Source organism: Strongylocentrotus purpuratus, unplaced genomic scaffold (genome assembly GCF_000002235.5).
Source record: "Strongylocentrotus purpuratus isolate Spur 01 unplaced genomic scaffold, Spur_5.0 spur5_scaffold_15, whole genome shotgun sequence".
In the NCBI taxonomy this organism is placed as follows: domain Eukaryota; kingdom Metazoa; phylum Echinodermata; class Echinoidea; order Camarodonta; family Strongylocentrotidae; genus Strongylocentrotus; species Strongylocentrotus purpuratus.
In genome coordinates this window covers 4,012,806-4,030,170 of record NW_022145600.1, presented here as the reverse complement: position 1 = coordinate 4,030,170, position 17,365 = coordinate 4,012,806, and the positions used below count along the sequence as shown (strand labels likewise).

Genomic DNA, 17,365 nt, shown 5'->3' with positions numbered 1-17,365 from the left:
GATGGATATATATACTAGAGAGAGAGTGAGATTTAAAAGAGAGAGACAGAGACAGACAGACAGACAGAGAAAGAAATAGTATACAACGGATTTAACGTAATGACCACATCAGTATCCCTGCATTAGCATAATAGACGCGATTTGGTATCCATTATGTACATGCAACCAGGGCTGCCCTGCATCCAAACACATCATTTTTAGGCACCAGCTGCGGCAATCAGCACACTCATTCTTCTCATCGACCACTAACCAGTATCATCATCGAGACAGCCTAGTTTTCTATCCAATCCGTCATTATTTTCCTTGCCTCCTCCTCTCCTCACGTTACCTCAGCTTTTTCCATCTCCGTCACGTCTGCTGTTGTGATGTCATTCTTTTTCATCTCGTTTTTTTTGCTGCTCCTCTCTCCTTTCCCATTCTCTTCTCTTCTATTTCAAATTCTCATCACTGTCTTCTCCTACATTCTCACCCTCCTTTCACCTGTCTCCATTCTTTTTCTTTTTCTTTCTAACGTTGTTTATTTCTCAGTCTCTTTCTCTGTTTCTCTCTTCGCTCTGCTCCACCACCACCACCACCACCATCACCACCACCACCATCATCATTATCATCGTCGTAGTCGTCGTCACCACCCTCATCATCACGCATATATAGTTATATTTAGCTTCATTATATCATTTATCACAAGGGTCCCAATAATCATCAATATATCATCATCATCAGTACCATCACATTCCAACCCAGTCATCCGACCTTCTTCATCTTTTTGTAATAGCTTTCGTTTCACATCAGATTGCATTTACTATTCTGCTTCCATCTTCATTAACCTCATCCTTCCACCATCTTCCCATCCTCCTCCTAAATGCCCCCCTCACTCCCTCCCTCATTGCGCTCTCTTATTCATGAGTATGCAACCCGGGGTTAATCAAGCGAACAGGAGAACAGTGGCGTGATGAAATACATTTGGCCTGAGAACGAGGTCCAGCTTCATCACCATCGCTTCATCAACGCCTTTCCTTCGTGCCAGGTGTTTCTCGCTCTCCTCCTGGTATAAGGCCCCTGTGATGCGCTCCCAACTATGGCGGAGGAGATATAATAGATGAATAGGGAGAGATAATGAATAGACAGCCAAAGGGAGAGTGGGGAAGGGAGGGAGGGAGAGATAGATAGAGAGAGGGAGAGAGAGAGAGAGAGCGAGAGAGAGAGAGAGAGAGAGAGAGAGAGGAGGAGGGTAGCTTGAGAAGGAATAGGGTAGATCTAGTGAGAAAGGCAGATTACTACAGAATTGAGAAATTTGCGAGGAGGGGAGATAGAGAGGAAACAGATTGGAAAGATATTATTCAGGAACAGTTAGACAGGAAAAATAGCATAACTGAGAAGGCAAAAAGAGAGATGGAAAAGATAAAACAGAGTGAGGAATAGACAGAGAGGCGATATTTCAGACGAATGTGTCCCCGTTTTACGCTCGCAACCATTCTGAACTAATAGGAAGGGCGAAAATGAAACAGGAAAGACGCATGAGACGAGTTCAATTGTCATTAAATAATATAGGTACTTTTATTCTCGATAATACGAATGAATCAATGCAACGACACCATGGACAGCACAAACAATAATCATATAGTGACCAATACAATGGGCACCTAATCAATCAATCAAATTCTTGACGCATCTTGACGCATCTTAACTCATCGACTACTGAATTCTCTCATTACCATAGGATTAATACAGGAGCCAACCGGTTCCAGTAGGCAATGGGTTAACCATTATGACCGTTGCACACGAGGCGTCATTTTATTGACGCAGGACTACGTCAGCGCCTGACGCCGTCTTTAATGCGGCATGTCAGATTGACGCCGTGCAAAATTTGAATGTAAAATGCACCAATGGAAATGGAAACCACGCGTTGAATCATTGGCGTATGCATTTACATGGTTTATTAGCGCAGATAATAACGCAATCAAAATAACGCCACGTGTGCTAGGGTCATATGCCATGTGGAGATATAAGGTGGGGGCGGTGGACATTATACATATAAATATGTTATTTAGTTCAACCTACACTAGCCAAAGTTAATAATAATTAATTCAATTCCTAATCATGACTATGAAATAATTATTTGCGTATGATATAGATACATGTACTGTCATTTTGGACGGCGAACCAACTTTAGAACAGTGAATTTAATTTTAAAGAGTACCCATTGATTTTCTGAAGAACAATCTGCATCAGAGTGCGACAATTACTGTTTTTCTGAGTTCATGCAAAACAAATATGAAACATAGCTGGGACTGAACATTACTCCAAAGACTTGGAAGGGGTTACTGGTTCATGATTTAATGACTTAATATTAAAGGATTTTGATGTTTGAATAATATTAATGAGAGTAGCATAAAATTCTTTCCGACATTCAATATGTTACCATCCCTCATCTAATTCAGAATGATGATAAGTTATGCAATAATAATTAATAAAGTATTCTTTATACACATTACATTAGAGAATGGTATTGCAGTAGCTGTTCTCTTATGAAACTGGGCAAAATAAGAAACTTTGCGCAAGATTTGAACTTCATCTTTTTGGAAAGTTTGCAATATTGTTGTTTTACTCAAACTATGTCGAATGTTACATAACATTTGCTTACTTCGTGAAGTTCTCACATAATTTATGAGTAACTTTGCAAAAACATTTTGGAACTCATATTTCACCAAAGAAAATTCCCTTTCCTCATGAGTTCCTCATGAAATGAAAGGTTAACTCTATTTCTTCAAATTGGCATTTAGTAAAAGGAACAATTCATTGAAATGGCGTATATCTAGCGTGACTACGAGTTATTATTTGAATGTATTTTGAAGAATGCAAAAATGTAATGACGTCACTCCATCTGGAGCTAAAATATCTCAAAGGTCTTTGTCTAATGATTACATTTCTGCCATTTTGCAATGTGGCAGTTATTCTATAAAATACAACTCGGTTCATTCCTAGATATACATTTACAACTTTCTTTGAAAGATATGTTCACTGAAATATATGACTCATTTGGTCATGAGTGTTCATCTAATCGGGTTCATAATTATACAAACAGTTCACATTTCCTCATTTTTAATATGACACAGAGATCATGGAGATGCATAATTTCAAAAGACGTACAAAAACTTGAAAATATAAAAAAATAGAACGAATAAAGAGGTAGTTTGTAAAAATATAAAAGACAGGCTGAAAAACAAAATCACTTGGAGTGTGCCAAAGAAGTACACTGCACTGGTGCATAATATGACTTGGTTGAAAGAAAAGTACAACACTAATAATTTAACGAATTTGTAGTACCATCAATTGACATAGATGTTGAATCAATACTCATAAATACAAGTTAAATCCCCATATCTAAATATGGAGGAGATACTATATTAAATATCATCTAACATTACGAATATGATGCAATGGAGCATTAAGTTAACATAGCCCATTGCAAACTCAAGCAGCCTACTCAGTTGCACATGTTGAAAAGACTTGGTCTACTATTTATTTTAAGATGACCACCCCGGGTCCACCCCCCCCCCCCCCCCGGGAAAAAAATATCTCAAGTTCACCTGTACTAAAAGCATAGGCTAACATGGATTAGTCCGGATTAGTATATAGATACGGATTTTATTTTTTTTATATTTGGTATACACGATTGCAAGAAAGAGAGGAAATAATTGTTATTTTAAAGCATGATTATAACTCTGCAAAATAAATCTACAAAGCCTGAAAGAAAAAAACACAGTCTAAAGGATTGTGATCCTTGTATACAATTACATTGTGTACAGCAAATATTAGACATAAATAACAAGTATCACATTTTGAAAGAATTCACAGTGTAAATGAAGTAAATGAAAAACACCATTTACCTTCTTTAAGATCACACACATATACGTTTAATTTACTTCATAATATATTTTCAAAAACACATTGAATGCACTTTCATCTTAAATGGCGTCCATGAATACAACTTGTCCAATATCCAACATGTCACAATTACTTACTAATTGGTCCAATCATAAGGATAATTATGTTTCTCAATATAGTTAGAGTATCTGTTCATTTCTCTTCAAATAACGATCACTACACTTACACCATGAGGTTACAGTTAACTAATATGACAGCGATCACTGGCGTGTCCAGTATAGGGGCGCAGCTGCCTCAAATATGCCTACAGTTTTGTTTTTATTGAGTATTCAGGGGGCACTTTGCCCTTTTTTTTAAAATCAATTTTTGAATATGCCACTGGTGTATATGAAATGACTCATTTGAATGGACCACCTGAAAGGGCAATCGAACATAGTAGCCAAGTATAGGTGTGTGTTCAGGTATCACACTTTGGGAAATGGAACAAAACGAGCATACCAATCCTTCAATTATATATCGATTTCCATATGCATATATATTACCTAGAATTCTAGATTTCGAAAAGTCATAACTTAATGGTTAATCAGTGTTTTTAAAGCCTCCTCCACCTTTTTCTGTGAGTCAATTAATGGTTTTGTTCTCAATCCAATTTGCATTTCGGATTACCCATCAACTTACACCTATAGTATATAACAGTGTGTCTCATAAAGTTACAGGTGGAAACATCTCTCCTAATAAATATTCAACCCACCAGCCCCCCTCCCTCCCCCCCCCCCCCCCCCCACCACCACAAACAAAAACAATACCAAAGCTCTGTTCCTCATGTCCTTTGATATAAGAGACCCTTAGCCATCAATATTTATCAACAACAAAAATTGAACTATTTATTTCGGGAAAACCTTTTGGAAACTGTAAACTATTTGAGATTATGAGATATACTGTAGAAGGACCATGCTTTCGCTCCCTGTAGGGATAATGGCTTGGTTCTGCAATTTTCTAGCTCCTTGGCGAATGCTATTAGTACCAGTGAGCTTGAAACCTATGATCAATGATTCTCCGATTTAAGGGTCTTGCCTGAGGAATTAGATTTTCCTTTTCCTCCTGCCTAGTGGCAGCTGTAGATGATGGTGAAGAGCGCCTCCAGCGGCCTCCATCGCCTCCGCATCACTCCATAGGACCCTGTATTGAAGAGAGAAAATAGAGAAGGGTGGGGAGGAAGAGAGAGAGAGAGAGGGGAGAGAGAGAGAGAGAGAGGGGGAGGAGAGAGAGGAGAAGCGGAGAAGAAGAAGAAATTGTTAATTTGAACATGGATGAATTTATAGTCAACAAGACCTGAATAAGATGCATTTTTACTGAAACAATACGAAATAAACGATATTTTGTTATGGTACGAATAGAATTGGTTCCATGACATTTGCTCCGGCGACAATTGCTCCGCTGTAAATTTCATACACTAATCGAATGGCTAACTTCAACCCTGGATTCAACACTATACCCTACCCTAAACCTAACCCTAAACCTAACATAAAACCCTATTGAAACCCTAACCCTAACCCTACATCTTAGACGAAATAAAGCCCGGAGCAATTGTCGCAGGAGCAAATGTCGTGTCACCGAAAATTCTATGAGTAAAAGCAAATAACACAGAGCTTCATAATGAAACCGCAATAGATCATTAAATTGAGATGACGGGCCTATAACGAAGTACATTAATCATTCATCTGCCATTAACTGGAATATTTTCCTTATGTAGTGACACAAGAACGGTAGCTTTACTACATGGTTTGCGACATGGCATGCCAGCATGGTGTATCTAACCCTACAAAGAGAATGAGATCATCATCGCTACACTATCAAGCTCATTAAACATCGAACGTGACTGTTGCCTTCCATCTATCAGTGCAATATATTGTTAAACACCTTTCCCTCTTTAAATCACAGTGCGCAATTTGGATGCAGAGATTGAAAAGCGTGGAAAGGTGACCGTGGATGAAATAGAAATGAGATGGGGAGGGAGAGTAGGAGGAGGAGAGAGAGAGAGAGAGAGAGAGAATGTGAGAGAGAGTAGGTTGAGAGAAAGGGGGAATGGTGTAATAGAAAGCTTTTCAACGAGATGAAAAGGGAGATGGAGAGGGAGAGGGAGAGAGAGAGGGATAGATGGAGGATCGGGAGTGTGAGAGAGAATGTAGAGCAAGAGAAAGCGATGCGGAGACGAGATGGATAGGGAGAGAGATGGCGAAAGAGAAAAAAGCGCGGGCACACCATTAGTAGTCATGGCAACCACGCGGCCATGTGGACAGATGTTTTCTTGCATCGCGTGCGAGCCCCGTCCCCCGGGCGATGGGCCGCGATCAATGCGCCAGCCGGGCGAACAGAAGAAAGGGCGAAAGCTCCAGCAGCCAGCAGCAGCGAGCAAGCAGCAGGCAGCACAAAAACAGCCCATCTATATACCTTGAATAATTAGGCGACCTGAACACTCGTCGCTACAAAATTACGCCACAGCAAAGACCAATTCAACTGGAAATTCATCCTTCTCCCTCCTCCCTACACTAGCCCAATCTTAGCTCATCACTCGCTCACGCATCGCATTATTTACAATATTCAGGGAACCTGTTCGGCGGTTTAAATTAGCGAAATACATCTGCGCTCCCGTGTCTCTCTCTCCTTCTCGTGTAATCAAACGGTGACGGATGAAAAAGGGCAATATTGAATAATGGCACGATTTGATGATATGACTCGCTGATGACAGATAATGCCTGACCCCGTGCGGTTCGATGAGCATTGGTTAGATGGATAATGATTGCGCAGTGTAGTCCCTTAATAAGAAATGAGAGATAATCAAAGTGATGATGTTGATGGCGAGGACAAAGACGACATCGACAATAACGATAGAAATAGAAGTAATGATGATGATGGAGAGGATGATGAATGATAACGATAATTATATTGACAATAATATTGAAGATGTTAACGGCGATGTCAATAATGAAAGTGTTGATAAGATGATGATGATGACGACGACGTTGAATATGTTGCTGATAAAGATCGTAATGCTTTGGTTATGCAATTATGGCAGCGATATTCGATGATGGTGATGCTGCTGCTGATGATTTATGGTGAATATGATTGTGATGATTATGATGATGAAGATGATGATGATGGTGATGATGGTGATACTTTGGATGAAGGTGGTGGTGTTACTGTTGAAGTAGTTGTGGTGGTGGTGGTGGTAGTGGTGGTGGTGGTGGTGGTGATGATGATGATGATGATGGTGATGATGATCAATGTCATACCATTTCTCGATTTTTTTTTTTAATATAACGGGAATGAAGGTAGGAGGGGCGGGGTAACAGTGATATAAATGACTGCTATAGTTGCCTACAATACTATTGTTTCCTTTAATAATCACGAGGACGGATGAAAGTGGTATGAAGATGGACATGACTTTGAACGATAGGCTATGTAAATAATATCGTTCTAATGATAAAAATATTCCTTGGCCTGTAATCTTAAGACAGGTATTAGGAAAATGAAAGGCCTCCGGTTTTGGTATTCACAACATCTAATGACCGGATTACTTGTAGCGATTGAGAAAATCTGGAGAAAAGTCAGGAACACACCAAACGGGATTAATATTTTTACGATGTCTACTGACGTAGGCTTACTATGGATTATCTTGTGAGACGGTGGAATGTAGATACACAAATAATTGTCATGAGCCACACAAGTTATATTACCTGAATCATTATTTGTACTGGCATATCCAGCAAACACGGAAGTTGAAGCTGTGTATCATGAAAGCATTCTTCTATTTTTTCAGTTGCTTTGTTTGTTTGTTTGTTCGTTTTATTTAATGATAATCGTATGATATCAGGACTTGATTTCAACGTAAATTAAGTGGCTTTCACTTTGAATTTGTAAAGGTCTGTATCAAGCAGGCTACGGATTCATGACGCACCCCCCCCCCCCACCACCACCACCACTGTATATTAAAAGGCAACGGAATGGGGGAGAATTTACCCTACCCCCCTCCCCCAACATCATCTGGATACGCCTCTATCAAGTGTCATAAGTATGATATTAAATAAAGACCTATTTTCCATCAATGTCACATTCTCCTGCAACTGAGCAAATAAAACACCAGAGTCTGATCTTGAAGAGTATCACCACATGTACTCTCCTCTCGACAAGTGCGAAATGAACTGGCAAGGCCAAGACTTGGGGATTAACGGGCCGAAGTTCAACCGATAAACAAATGTGTCCCCAAAGATTTTCAGCCATGGTAGAGCTGAAGAGAAAATTGGAAATGAACTGCCAAGTGTCTGCCACCTGTGCGTCTCATATTATGAGAGTATAGGCAAGGGGTCAAGGCTTACAATGTGGTTAGGTCAATTTCATCTCATTAGTCATCTCGGAAACATGGCACGACCATAGAAACTCCGGATAGAAAGGCTGGGACAGATTCTTTTGCGATCGTTAAAGTCTTCTAATATACGGTAATAGGTGATTTTCTGGGTATTTCTGGTAATAGGGTCAGGTATTCTGAATTCAGACAAGCCATAGATCAACTAAAACAAGTTGTTGAGAGTGAGGGAGGGGTGTGAGTGAGAGCATGAGAGGGAGGGGCTGGTGCAGGGCAATAATGTGAAATATTTTACATTTACAATAACTGAAATCACTAGACAAAGTGGAATCAATTTATATCAATGGGAAAACTCGTGACATGTAAAGTTCGAGTTCGACACGATCTCCTTGGCTGTGCTTGTCAGCAAAATGTGGTAATTTCGATTTGAAGGAGAAAAAAAGAGGACTAAAACATCTGAGGACCTACTCTAACTTTTTGACAGACGATTGACAGGTGAGCTATCGATGACCTATATCGTCGTCTGCTAATTGGTCGCAATCTATGGGTGGTCAACCTAATCCTGATCTTTTACGAGAGACAGTAACGGTTGCACTTGGACGCTTGATTATGTCTCAGGAGAGAAATTGAATTAGTCTATAGAATGAAACCTTGTAGTAACACCATAACTGACAATAATTTCAGTTCAAGAAACAACGTATAGAGTACAAACATCGATTATCAATGGCAACATACTGATGGCGTATTCCATTCAACTGCTTAGAAAACGGCTGAAGTATCTAAATAGCATGCCTGAGACCCTCTAGCACCACTAAGCTACATAACAGTCAGTTTGTTGGAGGGTTTTTTTTGTTTTGTTTTTACCCACCCCTCGAAAAATCGAATGAAAAATGGGAATAGTAGAATAAGACAGGAAAGAGAGGGAAGTGGGCAAAACATGATGCTGTCTCAGCCCAGCAACCTCCCCCGACTCTCACTCGATGGCCATATTTTAATGTATACCATTCGCCTGCTATTGAGACCAGTGCCATCCCCCATGACATGGGATCCCCCCCCCCCCCCCCCGATTGACCGGGCCAACGCTACGCCACTTGATGTTTAATCCCACCATGATCCCACAACCCCGAGGTTGCCAAAGCAGACTAGATGACGAAGGCACTCGGCATCTGCAAGCATCCTGGCGCCATGGTTACTAATTGTTCTTGTTCCAACCTCACGAGCCATGACCTTATCGGGTCACGAAGCCGGTGCTCGCTCTAAAACCGCAACCAGGAAGAGACCGAGAGTAAAAGAGTGAAAGAGTGAGAGAGTGAGAGAGAGAGAGAGAGAGAGAGAGAGAGAGAGACTGGCCGTGACCTGAAATGACCTGGGTAGAGAGATAGGAGGGGCTCAGACGACAAGAAGGATTGGTCCTGGAACAATTTGACGAGTCCCGCGGGAACCCTTCCCCTCACACATTCCTCAAACTCGGTCGCGACAGACAGGGAGATGAGGTCAACCGTAGTTGTCACGTCCAGGCGTTACTGTGAACTCGCTTAAGTGCAATGTTTATCAAGGGAGACGTCGACGTCCAGTGCATGCAAATTTGACTCCGATCAAGTGTTTATTTTTATTTTACTGGAGGAAATAATAACAAGGAAACATAATTTATCCTCTGTTACTGAAAATACTATTTCCTTTCATACTTTCAGCTTATCTTTTTTGGCCCTGTTTCTATCCAGTGTTATGCTTACATGTATTTAATTGGGCTATAAAGCAACTGGTATAATTTCAGCCCGGCCCCCTCATTTTAATACACTCCCTTTTCGTTTTCAACCAATTTGATGTGTAACTGGGGGAATTTTTTTTACCATTTGATTTGATTGAAATTTAAATAATAATTGGTTACCATCGATTCTACAATTAATAACTGATTTTTAGCTTCATAATTACTTCGTAATGCAAGAATCGAAACAACGATTACAATGGTTTAGAAATTGAACTCGTAATGGAGACGAGAAGAAGGCAAGATATTGCAGACAATCAATCAGCCTATTCAGCCAGCTCAATCTTTTCCCTCCGATGCTTCATATCCAATATATGCAAAACGCCCTACACCTCGCGTCAACCCTCGACCCTGCCGCGTTGCGAGGGCCGCCCCCAGGACCCGTCTCGGCTAGGACCATGTGGGCTTGTTCGGAGCCCAGAAAAATCAATACCATCAGTCGGGATAAACCAGAGGAAAAATCAGCTTCCATTATTTGGGCCCGAAGCGGTGCATGAGTAAGAAAACACTCGGCGGTTATCACAAAACACTTGAGAAAAAGGTTATGGCATGTAGTGGCGAATAAGGAGGGGCGAAGGGGGCATGTGCTCCCCCTTCCCCTCAAAGAAAAAGGGGGAGTCGGAAGAAGCAGGCTTATGCCCTTTTAGTATTCTTTTATTTCATTATTATTATAGGCCTATTAATGTTGGCTTGTAGTAGAATGTTTTAGCCAAACCGGTACACCACAGCTTAGCTTGTCACGTAGTTTTGGACCCCCCCCCCCCTCCCTCCCGGAGAATCCTGGATCCTCCACTGGTATGATCATTCGTGAACTTCCCTGGCATTTGTTTGGGACGGGGGTGTGTGCTTTGTATGGTTTGAGGGTGATGTAATAGAGAGAGAGAGGAGGAGGGGAGGTGGGTTTTGGAGAGCTGCTTCGAAAGTACATAACAATCCACGAGCTCTGGTCTTAATGATGAAATATTGAACGATGTTGGTCATTTGTGGCGGCTGCATAAGTGTTTTAAAATGAAAAAAAATGATAGGGATAGTTTCTCTTGACCGACAGGGTGTTTTACAGGGAGCGACGGGAAGGGAGTGTTGGTGCAAATGCCCACTGTCCTCAATACTACAGATAGACAGAGTCGAGTTTGGTAGGCATCTACACACTATTCGTTTCATATTGAAAATGAGAAATATGGGGAGGGCTGCTTCACTTAGATAACCATTTAAATTAAAGTAATTTTGCAAAGAAAACACGCCAATCATTTATTGCGACGTCATAGAAAATACATTCTCATGTTAACATCCATGTTGCACACATCATTCTGTCCACACTCTTCTTTTCGCGCCAAATTCCCCCGCAGACGACAACTCACAAGCAAGCAAGCAAGTCTTGATTGTGTCTTGGCAAGGGAGAGAGGGGGAAACAGAAAGAAAAGTGGTTCCTTCCCCCTCGAGCAGCTGTTCACTACTTGACAGAGCCGAGTTTCCGGCGAAGCTTGGCATGAGTGTGCCGCTCAACCGGGTTCATGGAGGTCTCTACAATCGTGATTGATTCTTGAGAAGCAGAAGTGGGTTCTGTCTGTGGAATCCCCCTCGGCCATACCGCCGTATAGAAGAGGAGAGGGTTGGAAGAAGATTGGGAGAAGGGGAAGGAGGAGAATGATGTACGGATAGGGTGGTGTGCAGAAGAATAGATAGACAATGATTTAACCATCAACCAAAGATGCTATTAGTCATCTTAACTCACCATCTTGTGTATATTCTATGACCATAATAATTATATCCACGAATATTACCTGGGAACATTACAAGAACAAAATCGTAGAGATCAGTGGTGATAATATGAAAGACTGATAATAGAGGGAGACAGATGGGGCGAAGATGAAAGAGGACGAACAAGATGGTTACGTAACGCAGACATGCAATATTCTTGTTTAAAATTTAACTCTGCAATACCATTAGAAATTTGGATTCATAAAAAGCACTTGAAAGTCTCATAGGCGCTCGCTTAGAAATTTACGGATATTATCACATATCACAATCACAATCACATATCACAATGATAACGCACATAATGTGTGCACCATCTCCACTCGCTGTGGATAATATCTTCCATAATGTCACCGCAAGGTCACAAGATCACAATGACTTCCGGTATCCCACCAGGTCCCTATTTATCTTCTGGGCACGGAACGGCAAAGGCAGACACTTGAACGAAAGAACGAGAGCCAAGGTAATGCAATTTGGACACATTCATGGATGTAGACATTTAAAAGAAAATAGATTAATTAGACTAATTTTTATTTTCGTTCGGATATTCAACATTGATAAGTAATACATTTCAGTTATCAATACACGATTTGTATAACGGAGTGTTATCGAATTATAACATATTTACAAAATGCATAGGCATACAGCTACACCAAATCCAAAAGATTGTTCAAATCATTAATCAGTGGGTACGATCATGACTACGGACCTATGGACTTGAAATGCAATCGGGTTTCTATTTTTCTTCCTTGACCACGATGGCATATTCTCGACCACCGGGGAAACGTTCGATCGCCCTGGGGGTGTCGGGGTTTACCGCTGTCGTTGTACGGTCGACGAGGATGACGATGACGAGACGACATGTCAAGGAGCCCTCAGGCGTCCATCGTCTAGGGATGTGCCCCTTTCGGGGAAATTCAGGGAGAAATGAGGTATTAAAGGTAATGTTGCATTCCGGCTATGATTGAAGAAAGGTCGCATTGTCAAATAATCCAACGAAATGCAGTATTGAGTGTTGGCTTGCTAGGGGAGGGGTTGCACAAGTCTGAGAAGAAGAAAAAATCTCTTACAAAAAAATGAGCCCCCGTGACTCCCACCCCCCCCCCCCCTCCCATCGATCCATCAAAGAATAGATTGTTCGTTTCACATAATTATTTTCATGTTCACATCGTAGTTCCGATTAGGAGAAAGTGTATTTATCAGTTATTATCTTCACTATGGTATCTTGGAAAGAAATGATTCACTCACTGTCTGTCACTGATTTCATTTGCAAAATCATTTTTCCATGAAATAATGAAAAACCACAACACATTGAAAATTGTGATATTGATAATAGTTAATAGTTTTTATAATTATGTTCTCCATATCGCGAACAAGCACACCTCCCCCCCCCCCCCTCTCTCTCTCTCTCTCTCTCTGCTAGCGAACATTGTGTTTGTGTACACAAATGTAAACAAAAACATAATTTTTACACCCGAAATCCATGTATAGCCAAGTCAATGATACCTGTACACTGTACGTGTTTATTCCACAGGTAAAGGTTACTTGTTCAATTCGATGCGAGTTACTTTGAATATTCTGTGACAAAATTCAAGAGGTATTGTCTGAAGCAATGAAACTCTTTTCAAAAGTCTGTCATCATTATGTAACTCGATGGAAAATCTGCCCTTGAATACACAATGCTGTTCAATGATATCTCGAAAACTGTTGCTTTTGTGTTTAAGGCTAATGCTTTATAAGCGGTGAACATAACGAGACAAATAGCTTCTCATAATTCTACCAAACTAGAGGGTATTGCTTCAGTAGTCCAGAAGTTTAGGGAACCCAATTTGTCGTATACTTCGTACTCTTCCTCCAGAAAATATCACAATAGTAACAACTAAGAGTTAGAACTTTGAAACTTTTCTTACTTTGTAACCGTGAGTGAACTACATAGATAACATTGTATATGATGACAATACTAGCTCATAGCCATGACATTGGTAAAAGTGGTAGACTTTATACAATTTAATTTTCTAACAAACATACAAGTCCCCAAAACGATGAAAAAATGTCCATGGTGCCAGACTATGTGCAAAAGGGGACATTGGAGAAAGAGAAAGTTTTCAAAATCCCCGACGCTGACAGCAAAGGTAACATTACGGAGCAAAGTGGCGTATCCAGCAGAGAACGAGACTAACCAACGCCCCTTCCAGCCCCCCCCCCCCCGGTTGAGAGAACAATAAAAAATGCTAGGTGAAGTGGGTTTATACTGTAGGGTGGGCTTCAAAGATACAACGCCCCCCCCCCCCCTGTCTATGGACAAGATTTTGCCCCTGGTACATAAAATCTTAAGATACTGTAAAATGGTATTTTTACCTAAGGGTGTCGGAGGGATTCCAAACGTCTTCTTTTTCATAGCCCCCCCCTTCTCTCTCTTTCTCTCTCTCTACCTCCATGTATATATATATATATATATATATATATATATATATATATATATATATATATATATATATATATATATCTCTCTCTTCCATTCGATGTGAGGGGAGGTGCCCCCGTGCCCCCATGTAGCTAGGCCACTCTTCCCCATAATCCTCGATCAGAAAGGAGGAGGTCAGTGACATCATCGGTATAGGATTCCACGATTAACTCAAGGCGCTCCATACCAAGCACATCAATCATTGTCAGGCATTTCAGAGGAAAAGCACAAGGAGATGAATATATTGTCTTAGAAAGAAACGACCTCCTAGGAAAAAACTGAGAGCCCATCTCCGCCCCCCCCCCCCAAGAAGAAAGACTAGCGAGGATATCATTGTCAGGAATTTCAGAGGAAAATCACAAGGAGATGAATATATTATCTTCGAAAGAAACGACCTCCTAGCAAAAAAGAGCTCTCCCCCCCCCCCCCCCAGAAGAAAGGCTAGCAAGGATCATAGAATTAAACTTATCTATTTTATTCATGGTCATGTCAACATTTGATCTAAGGAGGCCTACATTTTGGGCACTACGGGTGGCATCTGCATAATTATGATCATTAATTTCTTCAAAATTATCCACAATGAAACCAAACCAAAACAAAAATATGTAATTGTAAATAAGTGAATGAATGGATAAATATAAGCAAATAAATAATTGAATAATGTTTGTCTGCTTGCTGTTGGAATTCGGTTCAAAGCCAACTGTCAATCAAGTATCAACAAAAGGTTACGCCTGCAGTTCCGAGAATATTATTAGGTTAACTTTGTAACGTTTTCCATTGTCTGCTTTTGGGGGATTTTAATTTGTACCATTTACTTTATGTTCTTGTTATTGCTTTATTCTGTTTAGTGAATTTGTTTCTAATATTAAAATTATTTGTTCATATTGTGATTTCTTTTGATTTTCCAATAAAAACACACACAAAAAAAAAAAATTATTTTGCTATTACATTATCTCAATAATAGTAGTTTTATCACGTATTTGGACTGGTGGGCTATTGGAGGCATTCGAAATCATCTCAGGGGGAAAAACGATCGATTTTTACTTTGGTTAGATTCAAGACGGAGGCCAGGTTGATTTTCGTCTACGGAAAATGCATATATTTTGTTGACAGTTGATTTAGCTACACGTATTTACATCATGCCCATTATTGCACTATCGAATTGTTAATGCTCGTGACTCGTGAGGGAGGTGGGATTGATTCGACCACACATATGAAACATCTCACATTTACCTTCCGAAATATCATTTAAATTCGGTCATGTACATCAAGCAAATCATTTTCATATTCTGTAGCTATATGCAGCCAACTACATCAAATAGTGCATCATCTAATTAACTTGTAATTCATCACCCAATATCGTTTGCCATAACTGGCAAGCCCATTTTCAGCTGAAAATCAACAACATATAGCCTACCACTTCACTTTGATCTATTACGGATCATTCCTGTTGTGCTTACTAGGGCCCCAGTCTTTATAGCACGACGCCATACATATGTAATTGCGGGGCATATTGCTATGTGCTACAACATTTGGTTCGATTATGCGTTTTCATTTAGCTTGGTGCGCGAGCCAGCCAGCAGCCGAGGATTGGCGATTTGGAGAAAATTGCATTTCGACTCGGAGAACACCTGTGCACGAAAATTGCCTTTGGCCACCGCGACACGACTTTGGGTTTCTCGTTGCAAAGATGGCGACTCACAAGCTACTCCCCGATAAAGGGCATCGATTTTGATTTTGTAAGCAAAGCACAATTCTTCTTGTATAGATTATGGAGGCTCTTTGGAAGAAGCTATAGGATGGGTGGGGTTGCTTCAGGCGAGTGGAGTAGTGGACGAAACTGTTATATGTATTTCGCATAAAATATCCTATCTAGATCGATGAAGAGAGCAGTCCTTCCTGTTTGGATTCACCGTTTAATCTACTTCCATAATCATACCTTGATCATGTTATCCCTGACTTAAAGACAGAAGCATGGATTGAAATTGAATATGGCCATTAGATTTGATATTATAGTTAATAAAATCGAAAGCAATGGTAAGTTGAATGAATATGAAATAACAAATTAGTATCAGTGACTTTTTCCTTTTTGCCTTTTTTGCATTTTGGATAGAGAAGAGGGGTGGAGGGGAAAGAGAGAGATAGAGGAGAAGAGAGGGAAAAGAGAGGGGAGAGAGGGGAGAGAGGGGAGATAGAGGGGGAGAGAGAGAGAGAGAGAGAGAAGAGACATAATGAAGAGGGGATAGATGGCGAGAAAGTGATGAGAGTGGGGAGGGAGAGTGGAAGGCATGGGAGAGGGAGAGAGCAGATGGTGAGGGAATGAAGGGGAGACAGAGAAAATAGGGAGGTGTATTCCTTAGGCATGCACAGATAGCTGTTGAATAGAGGGATGTGCCATTATTTGAGAGAGTTGGAAAGGAGAACATGAGACAAGTAGGCCTATATTTACACACGTAGGTAAAGAAAGAAGGGCAAGAAAGAGTCCATGGGGGTGGTTGAAACGAAAAGTGAATTGGGTCTCCCATCCCCACCTGCTCGAACTGGAGAGGTCCCTTGCCAGTACTAACGATTAGCCTATGATTTCACAGTCACGTTAACATACCCCAGTGACACCCGGACCCTTCAAATGCCATCTTCAGGCAATCCCCCTCCCCCCCCCCCCCCCAGACCCCTCCTACCCTCGCTTACAGCCGCCTCACGAATTTTCTTCTTGGTTGTCCTTTAAAGACACCGTACATGACAAGGCGATACAAAAATAATATAATAATAATAATGATTTTGTTTGCCCAGGGAGCGTCATTTTTTGTCTGCTGCACAGATTGGGGCTTTTTTTTATTTTTAAAGAGGTCTTGGTTTAACCCTAACCCTAACACTAACCCTAAACTTTCCCATAGGCTCAACACGCACCTAACCCTAATCTGTGCCGCAGAAAAAAATAACGCGCCCAGGGAAGCCTCATCAGCATTAGTGCTCTTCTTATTGAGGGCCCTGGTGGATAGTGGTAAATGCTGATTAATGTCTTGACATTAGTGGTGGGCTGGGATTCGAACCCCCAACCTTAGGATTGAGAGTCAAGTGGATGAATCACTATACCACGACACAGAGCTAGGGAATATTAGGATACACTAAACTG

The 17,365-nt window shown here is 40.8% G+C and overlaps 1 protein-coding gene across 1 annotated transcript in view; it reads right to left on the bottom strand.

The window, feature by feature from the left end:
* Positions 1-4,814: 4,814 nt before the first annotated feature.
* The window catches only part of LOC591662, a 28,432-nt gene continuing 15,881 nt past the window's right edge, over positions 4,815-17,365 (bottom strand). The window contains exon 2 of the mRNA XM_030985396.1: positions 4,815-5,064. Within this exon, the coding sequence (XP_030841256.1) occupies positions 5,050-5,064 (15 nt within the window). The 3' untranslated portion in view covers positions 4,815-5,049. The remainder of the gene's footprint in view (positions 5,065-17,365) is intronic.